Source organism: Brienomyrus brachyistius, chromosome 3 (assembly GCF_023856365.1).
Source record: "Brienomyrus brachyistius isolate T26 chromosome 3, BBRACH_0.4, whole genome shotgun sequence".
In the NCBI taxonomy this organism is placed as follows: Eukaryota; Metazoa; Chordata; class Actinopteri; order Osteoglossiformes; family Mormyridae; genus Brienomyrus; species Brienomyrus brachyistius.
The window spans coordinates 22555854-22564261 of NC_064535.1; the positions used below are offsets into that span (position 1 = coordinate 22555854).

Genomic DNA, 8408 nt, shown 5'->3' on the forward strand with positions numbered 1-8408 from the left:
TGGTTCTCAATCCTGTTCCTACCCCCCTCCACCAGAATATTTTCATTCCAATCAGGCTCATATGGCCCTTTATGAGCTAATAAAGATTGTGGCAAGTTGAAAAGCAGTATGGGTTGGAATGAAATCACTAGGAACAGGACTATGAATTAACAAATCAACATCCAGGGTGGGGTGCAGATAACGGCACCAGATTACAGCTGGTGAGTTTGTGAAGTTCCTCCCATTGACTAGAGTCAAAAGAGGTACTGAATAAGTAAATGACACTGGGTACACAGGAGTGTCTGAAGCACTTAGAATTTCCACCCTGGAGAGAAGAACCTACAGCTGAACATGCTTCTCATCTCCGTGAGTCCTCCATCGAGAGGATGGCCTTCCTTCTTCAGGAACAGACACTACCATTCTCTGCCTTGTGTCCACCCTGGAGCTGAGCGTCTTCAGCCTCTTTTCTCTTGGTGTTACTCCCTCAGTAAACAGCAGTGAAGAATGGGATACAGGCAGGAACAGACTGGCAGTACATGGGGAGCAGAGCAGTCTACTCCGGTGTTTCCCAAACGAGTCCACAGGGCACACTGGGTAGATCCACATTTTATTCGAATCCCCAGAACACCTGACCCAAACAATCAAGAGCTGGAAATACTTTACAGGTGTTCTGGGAAACTGGGATACAACAAAAACGGTGGATCTGTCCAGTGTGCCCTGAGGACAGTGTGCCCTGAGGTGGTTTGGGAAGCGCTGGTCTACCCGGCTCATGCCTGTAGAGTCCAACCCTGTCGTTGTTCCAGTTAAGTCTGTCACCAAGGCCTTCTCTCAAACGAAACATTTTACCATATGAATCTTTTAATTCAAACTTTGATACAAAATTTTCTCAGGTTTTTGAAGCCATGATTACATTGATAAATGAGGCACCAATGGCTACATCCACCACTGAAAAAAGACAAACCCTTATTAGCTGGATGTATAAATCAGAGGGAAAAAAACAAGCTTTGTATAAAACCAATTACTAAAGCAAATGAACTGGGTGGCTCCCTCAGACCATGGGCAAATCTGGTTTGGACTTCAAGGCAATTCTATTTACAAATCTTGGGAATTTTACAGAACATAAGAAACCACTGGAGTTGATGTAGGTCATTGGAAAAAACTGTAAAAATGCATGATATGTCTAATACAAATGATCCTACATAATGTACAACCTTTAATAAATGTCCAAAAATTATAGTTAAATTCAAATAAATAACATAAATATATAGCAGTCATACAAACAATTACAAAAGTTAAAGAAAGGGGACGTGCTTAACAGAGGTCACAAAAAGCTTTCTATCGTTCAGTCCTGTCAATATTCCGAGCCAGTGCTAACTGCGCATGCAGTTACTCATAAAGATCATACATGTAGATGCCGCCTTGGTCACTGCTGTTCACTGGAGTGATGCGTCAATGCAGCTGCCATCTTGGGGCGAGGCAGCCACTTCAACAGCTCTGTTAGGAAAGTATTTCAGGTAGGTGTATACTGATTTTTTACTATAACAGGTAATAGCAGCTGGTCAAAATGTGTGTGAAGAGACATACATTTAAACCACTATGAAACAATAACTGCTACACATGCATCTGTTATAGGGAAGGAGCTGGACCAGGTCAACCAACCAGAGTAGTTATCCAGCTTCTGCTGCAGTTCTTCTGTTAGGATGTCTTTGTCTTTTAAATCCTGTAACAGGGTTTTCACTCTCTTATTGTGTCTTTTTTCACGGTCCTTGGCATTTCTCAATTCCCGCTGTAATTTCTCCAGCTGCTCCTGGGCCTCAGCTATGTCGTGTTTTGCTTTAACGGGGTCAAAGGCATAATGGTGATCCTGAAAATATATACATCTTTCAGTAATTTAAAATCGAGCCTGCTCATTTTTATAAACGTCACTGCTGTATGGGGCCCAGCATCCAGCAAAGGTGTGAAAATCATTTCACTCACTGTTACTGACTCCTTGCTGAGATGGAGTCCTCCAAGTCCGCTGGCAGGTGGACGTGGACATTCTGTGGCTGCCTTTTTGTATGTCCTGCAAGTCCCGGATGTACTGGACAGCTAGAGAAAATGTAAACAGTTTAAGTCAACAGGAGCAAAAAAATTGCTTTATTCTTATATGTAGTGGGCATTACACATGACTAGTGAAAATTAAATGAGAAACTGTCATGACACTAACTTTGGAAAGATGGTCGGGAAATTTAAAAACGGATGGGATCGCTCCTTCCTTTAAACGGGTCGTCTGTCCAGTCCTGTCAAAATCTTCAGGTTTAAAATGACAGCTACAGATGACTGTACGGGATTGTGGCTCGAACCCCTTCCTCCTCAGTGCAGCTGTCCATGCCTGTCGCCTCAGTTTGTCATTTGGGAATCTACACACGAAACAGTCCGTCTATGCTTAACACAGTAACATACAGCGATATAACGGTTTGACAAATATAACTTTAGCATGGTACAGATATATTACTTTGATAAACATATTCATCCTTTGTTTCCTTTACCTAACAAAAGTTAGCTTACTTTAGCTTAATTCAGTAACTTAGCCATCAATCAGAAATCCAATATGGTAAAAACCACTTCTCACCTGTGAAATGTTATTCCCTGTTGTTTAGTTTTATCATTTCTTTGATTAGAGCATCCATAAGCAGCACAAAAGTCCGGCATCTTCCATTTGTGGGACTGGTCGGGACCCCGTCACAAGATGGCGGCGGAATTTACGCATGCTAACAATCCCAATGATATCTATGGCAGCTACGAACGTGACGCACTTCCGGTATCCCGAGGTTCTTTTAATCTCCGAAAAGGCCTTTTTTTATGTTCCCACTGACCACAAGAAAACTGCTACTTTGAGACATGTTTCATGTGTATGGAAAACATGATCCCTCTGTTTATACTGACCGGCCTTCACACGTTCCTGCTGCATTCCGGGTCTCCTAATTTTGGTCCGATGACAATTACATTCCCCTATGAAACCGCTCCCACCAAACAAGGTTCTACTTTTTACGAATGGGTTTCTTCATCTTAATAGGCGGGCTTGGTAATTCAGAGCCATCCCTTACACTGGCAATATTCCTTATTGCCACAGTTAACACACATTTTATTATTTAATATGCAATACCCTTTTGAGAAATCTACAATCGAGAAGACCGCGATGATACAATATGTTTGTATAAAGAGATACTAAGAGGGTTTCTGAGAGAATAATACAATTATCCCAGCACAGCATTAAATTAACCCAGTGTGGTCTAACTAGGTGAAGTAATAACTGTTGCGAGCTAATCATTGCTCCTGCAAAAATGGTTGTGAACGTTTCCTCTAGCTCACTCAGCAGGAGGTAGTACTGCAGTTATCTCACGCTGAGCTCTGGTTAGACTTAGGACCAAGAACTTGGATAGTCTGGGATAAAAGGGAATACTTAAAAATACTCTCAAGCGTTCTGCATCAATGTAAAATTTTATTTGTTAACATATAAAACTGATATAGATTTCCCGCTCTAAGTTAGAAATAACATTTGATTTCTTATTCTTATTGGTAAGGGGACCGATGTCTTCTTTTATGCAAAACAAAATCGCCTCATATATTAATCTTTCAGAGGCTCATTTAGACTCCATTGATATTACAGGGCTCTCTCAAGTTTCCATCAACTCTATTTGAGTTTTGAGTTAAGTGTTATTACTTGTGCTGTTTCAAATATGATGTAGTTCTATACTTTAGAATCTGTATTACTTTTCTTCTAGATGTAGCTGCAAAATTTGTTTAAAAGTAAGGAGTATGTAAAATAAACACTTTTTAATTTCAATCAAAATATCAGTTATTTTGATTTTGATACACTTTTTTTAATTCATTAATTGTATAGTGATTACATTTTTATTCTAAATATAGTTATCAGATGAATTGGTTTCTTGCTGGGTAAAAACAAACCAAAACGCTCAAGTCAATATCATGTAATCGTAATCGCAGTTTTAATTGCTAATATATTTCAAAATGCGTTTTAAAGTGTAAAAAGTTTGTTTAAATGAACAGTGAGGAATTTAGTTATTTCTTCACGAACGCAGCACCCTTCCGTAACACAATCTGCTACACTTTTCATAACCTAGGTAAGCCTCCCACCCACCGACCCGCATACGGACTCCTTGTGACGTCACAGTATAAGTACACACTGCTTTGGTAAACCTATTTGTTCCATCCCCGGCTCTTCTCATCAGGTAGGGCTTCTTTGTTTTTGGTGATGGTATGGTGGAGAGAAACTTTTAGAGTTCCTTGCGCACTTTAATATTTTATTGATATCGTGAAATAATTATAGAAAGAATAATTATAAAAGAAGTCAGGTGGGCTTTGCAGTAAAATGAAAGATTAATCATTTGTATCCAGAGGCAAAATATCCATACATTTGCAAAGCATCCATGATATTAATGATGATTTAGTGACAATGATGATTTATTTATTAATGATGATATATCAGTCATATTTGCATGATGGTGTTTAACATGAAAATTTAATTGGCTGGCTTGTTGGAGAGGAAGGTATCTACCAAGATAGTACACATGGAGAGGAGGTGTAGTGGGGCTCTCATAGGTGTGAGCTAACCAGGTGAGATTTATGGGGTCCATCAGAGTGTTGAGATGATTGGAAGTTGTCCTCTATGTCAGAGGGAGAGATGAAACAGCCCCCCCCCCATGTTCCATGTGAAACCTGCAATCATGCCTTAAAGTTCGTGGTGCAAAACCAAAGTTCATCATGCATGGTTGGTGCACCTTGACTGCTGCCACTCTTTAGGATGAAGCTGGTTGGTCACAGGCACCAGCCCAAAGCTCAAAATGTTCTGGACCAGCAAACGAGAAAGCAGAGGGTCCACTCTGCCCAGAGAGACATCTCCCCAGTGCCCTCTTCCTACTCTGAACCCGTCTCCTTGAGGCAGCGGAAGGTACTGAAGAAGAGCTCCTTTAAGATATTGACCATGACCCATGACTGCAGCTTATCCTCATACAGTGATGGTTATGCTGTAATAATTAATAGCACTTTAATCCTCTGAGTCTCAATTTATTTGACAGTGATGTTCCGAGCAGCAAAAGGTTGCCAGGATATACTGTATAAATTGTGTCTTTAAGTATATTTTTCCCCGATTTTAAAACCATGTATGATAACTCAGGCTTCATATGGGAGCAATTTTCAACAAAAAATGTTAATTTTTCAGTGGGTTGGTCAGCAGTTAACATCCACACTTGCTTCTATTGAGAATCATTGCAAGTGGAACTTTCAGATATGGAACATGGCTGTGTTACGTAACACACATAAATTCAGAGCCAAGAATGTGGAATAGGTGCTGTGTTCATCCTTCACTTCCGGTGTGTCTTGCGGCTGTGACCTTAACTCTGCCCATGTGCTGCCCAGGGCGTGACTGGTGAGTTGCTATGGCTACGTGGGTGTGGCATCTGGGAGGATGAGGATGAGACGCAGAGTGTGAAGAGCCTGCAGTGCGGGAGAAGGGTCAGGCGGCCACGGGCTTTTGCCAAAACCACGGATCTTAAACTACCGCCGGTCTCCATTGATGGCAGTAAAATCCGGTAAGTCAGCACAACTGGTATTTTATCTGTTATGTCTGCTATCTTATTCATCTGCCCGTACAATGATGGCTGCACTGTAATAATGTATCAAATGTTGGTGGAGAAGTGGTTAGCATAGCTGCCAGCTAAGCAAAGGACCAGCGTTCAATTCCCAGCAGAGGTGGACAGATCTGCTGCATCCCAACAGTGTGCTAAAATGGTGAGAATTGTGGGTTCAAATCACAGAGAGCACAAATAAATTGTAACCCTTCATTCTAGTGTATTTAAGTCAGTTTGGATTGAAGTGTCAGATATAAACGAGTAAAAATGTCAGTTTTGCTTGTGGATGTCAGCTCTACTGTCTCTCTTGTTTTCTGGGCTATCTGTGATCCCGCCAGCTGCATTTTGCACCCCGTACCTTGCAGGTGCAGTCTGATGGTGCAGGGATCCAGCTATCCCCGTGGGTGTGCATTCCCTCCCATATGCCAGCCCAGGACTGCTCGGGCCTGGGGCCTGGAGAGACCGCCGTCTCGGGCTGGGAAGAGGTAGTTTCATTGATAAGTCCATTGACAAGCAATGTTTATTATATCTTCTGCACACATTTCCTTATTAAGTGTCATCATTTTTTCAATGACTCATTCAGGTCTGCAGTTGTAGCCATTGGCTCCCAAAGGGATACGAAACACAGATGTTTGGTGTTTTACGTTATTGCACAGGTGTTACCTATTAAAAAGCACCCAGTGAGGCCGCTTGTCAATGAACTTTTTAACTTCAGAACTATTTGAGTTTCAGTTTATTGCTACTTGAAATGAATGTTTTACATAAAGCTACTGTTTGTTTGTAAAGTGATGTATATGTTTTTATAAACAAAAAAAGTCATGATTTTGTTTGTTCTTGTGATTTTTTTCTGAATTAAGTGCCCCGAGAATTTCTGTGAGCACTGTAATTCACTTAGAAATACATGTAAATGATTATCTAAAATGCTATAAAAATCTGACATAATAAGACAATGCCTTTAAGAAATATGAAAAATATTTCTATGTGGTTCATTGCCTGTCCTGTTAAAGCAATAATCTGTACTGTAAACTGCTGTCATCTTGTCTTCTGTGATTAGCTTTTGCTCTTGGTTGTTGCATTCTGTAGAGGGATGGAGAGGCTCTGTGAGGTGGAGGACTGTAGCAAAGATGCTGACCCAAGTCACATGACTACAGAGAACTTCCACATCCATCCACCTACCTCCACCTGTGTCCCGGCTAAAGACCAGGGCAGGATGGAGGACGGCACCCCAGCGATGGGTGAAGTATTCTTTGGGCTGGGGATCTCCATCCCCAGAGGCCCTGGTGGAGGGAGAGACCTTCTCCTCCGGAAGCCCCAAGGCTGGAAGCAGCTCTGGCAAGTAATGGTGCCGCAGAAGGAAGGTATGCGCTTGCCCCCCAGGCCACAGCAGCATGGCGGAGGGGAGCCACAGGACAGCAGCTGGACCCCAAACTCTGGGCACGGGCCCTACATTTGGAGACCACCCTGTCGCTGTAACAGCCCTGCTCCCCCTCACCTCCTTCAGCTACCTGGCTTGTCGTTCCCTTCGATGCCAGCTCGTTGCTTGGCAACCCGCACCGTGGAGCTGGCCAGCTCCAATGGGGGGTTGGTGCCCAAAATCACCATGACCTGCCCCACCCCTAAAATTCTCCCCTAAGCTCCACCACTAAAGTACTTCCTTAAACCTCTCTGGAATTATTCTTTATCTCTTTGCAGGCCTGCACCTCCAAATCCCAGCCCATTACAATATTTATTAAGCCTTAAACATTTCTAAATCCCAACTGCTAAACCTCACTCATAAATCCCCTGACTGAGATCTACCCAGAACTAAAGTTTTCACTATGGCTCAGTGATTAATGTTTCAGATCAGACCCGTTATATTTTCATAGACAACTGCATACTTTTGCAGCACTCTGGACATTTCGTTAAATGATCTTAATCAAGCTATGAAAAATGCCTGACTTTTATACACAATGTAATATTAACTGACGTGTGAGAATGTTCATTGTCACAAAAATTGACACTTTGCAGCGTTTACATTTTGGCGATGACAGAGGTCCATTAACCTGCCTAATGAATTCTTTTTTTTTTTGCATACCATGTGTCATTAAAGAGCGACATTTATTCACTGCTCCATGCATCTCTGCTCATTACTGCATCTTGTGAAAAGCTTTGGGGGTAATGCTACACAGTGATGAATAAGTCTTGGACTAGGTCATGTGACCAACATTAACTGGAAGCGGACACTGCTCACATTGTGGCAGATGCTTCCTAGGGTGGCTTTCAGGCTCACTGTTTGAGGGGAACGGGCTTCTGCAGGCTCCAGAGTTTTCCCAATGTTTTGCTGCCTTTCTCCTCAACAAAACCCAATAACAGGACCTGGGGCCAGGTGTTCTGCTCCAGTGGTTCAGCCAGGCAATGGCTCTTGCTCCCCTACTGTGATACTGCATTCCTCACATTCTTGGGATGGTCGAGCATTAGGACCTTGTAATTGCACCTCTGTGCCCTCCCCAAACAGGCACTTGCTGCTATTTCGGTGAACACCCTACATAAGGTGGTTATGGATTATGTTTTAACTTGAAACTGTTTATAGGTGACATATAAAGTATTCTGCTGTCATTGCCGCAGACAGTTAGGTTAATGAATGTTTCAGGAGTGCCTCAGGCTGTGGATATCCATCCTTTGGGTCTGCAGGATTACTGCTCAGATATTTACAGTTTACAGGATAATGTTGAAGGTATTTCTGTAACCATCCATCTATCTTCTGCTTATCCAGGCTTGGGTCACCAGGCTGGTGTCTAGAAATTTCAGGTCCAGATAGTT

The 8408-nt window shown here is 42.3% G+C and overlaps 2 protein-coding genes across 2 annotated transcripts; one reads left to right on the top strand and one right to left on the bottom strand.

The window, feature by feature from the left end:
* Positions 1-819: 819 nt before the first annotated feature.
* LOC125739471 (THAP domain-containing protein 2-like) lies at positions 820-2755 on the bottom strand. Its single transcript, XM_049009620.1, has 5 exons — positions 2591-2755; positions 2186-2378; positions 1957-2067; positions 1639-1843; positions 820-1473 (listed from the first exon to the last, which is right to left on the bottom strand). The coding sequence occupies exons 1-5, from the start codon at positions 2668-2670 to the stop codon at positions 1403-1405; spliced, it is 660 nt and encodes a 219-aa protein (XP_048865577.1). The 5' UTR covers positions 2671-2755; the 3' UTR covers positions 820-1402.
* Positions 2756-4151: 1396 nt separating this feature from the next.
* Positions 4152-7682, top strand: si:dkey-39a18.1 (uncharacterized protein LOC557637 homolog). The gene is made up of 5 exons (XM_049008429.1): positions 4152-4211; positions 4783-4930; positions 5398-5570; positions 5975-6094; positions 6693-7682. The coding sequence occupies exons 2-5, from the start codon at positions 4784-4786 to the stop codon at positions 7240-7242; spliced, it is 990 nt and encodes a 329-aa protein (XP_048864386.1). The 5' UTR covers positions 4152-4211; position 4783; the 3' UTR covers positions 7243-7682.
* The last annotated feature ends 726 nt before the right edge of the window (positions 7683-8408 follow it).

Excerpts from the sequence above, each read along its gene's own strand:
- LOC125739471 (XM_049009620.1), bottom strand. The coding sequence starts at position 2,670 with ATGCCGGACTTTTGTGCTGCTTATGGATGCTCTAATCAAAGAAATGAT. Across the intron at positions 2,379-2,590 it reads CAGGGAATAACATTTCACAG|ATTCCCAAATGACAAACTGA; the intron begins GTGAGAAGTGGT and ends TTTCGTGTGTAG. Across the intron at positions 2,068-2,185 it reads TTCCCGACCATCTTTCCAAA|CTGTCCAGTACATCCGGGAC; the intron begins GTTAGTGTCATG and ends CATTTTCTCTAG.
- si:dkey-39a18.1 (XM_049008429.1), top strand. The coding sequence starts at position 4,784 with ATGAAGCTGGTTGGTCACAGGCACCAGCCCAAAGCTCAAAATGTTCTG. Across the intron at positions 5,571-5,974 it reads ATTGATGGCAGTAAAATCCG|GTGCAGTCTGATGGTGCAGG; the intron begins GTAAGTCAGCAC and ends CGTACCTTGCAG. Across the intron at positions 6,095-6,692 it reads CCGTCTCGGGCTGGGAAGAG|AGGGATGGAGAGGCTCTGTG; the intron begins GTAGTTTCATTG and ends TGCATTCTGTAG.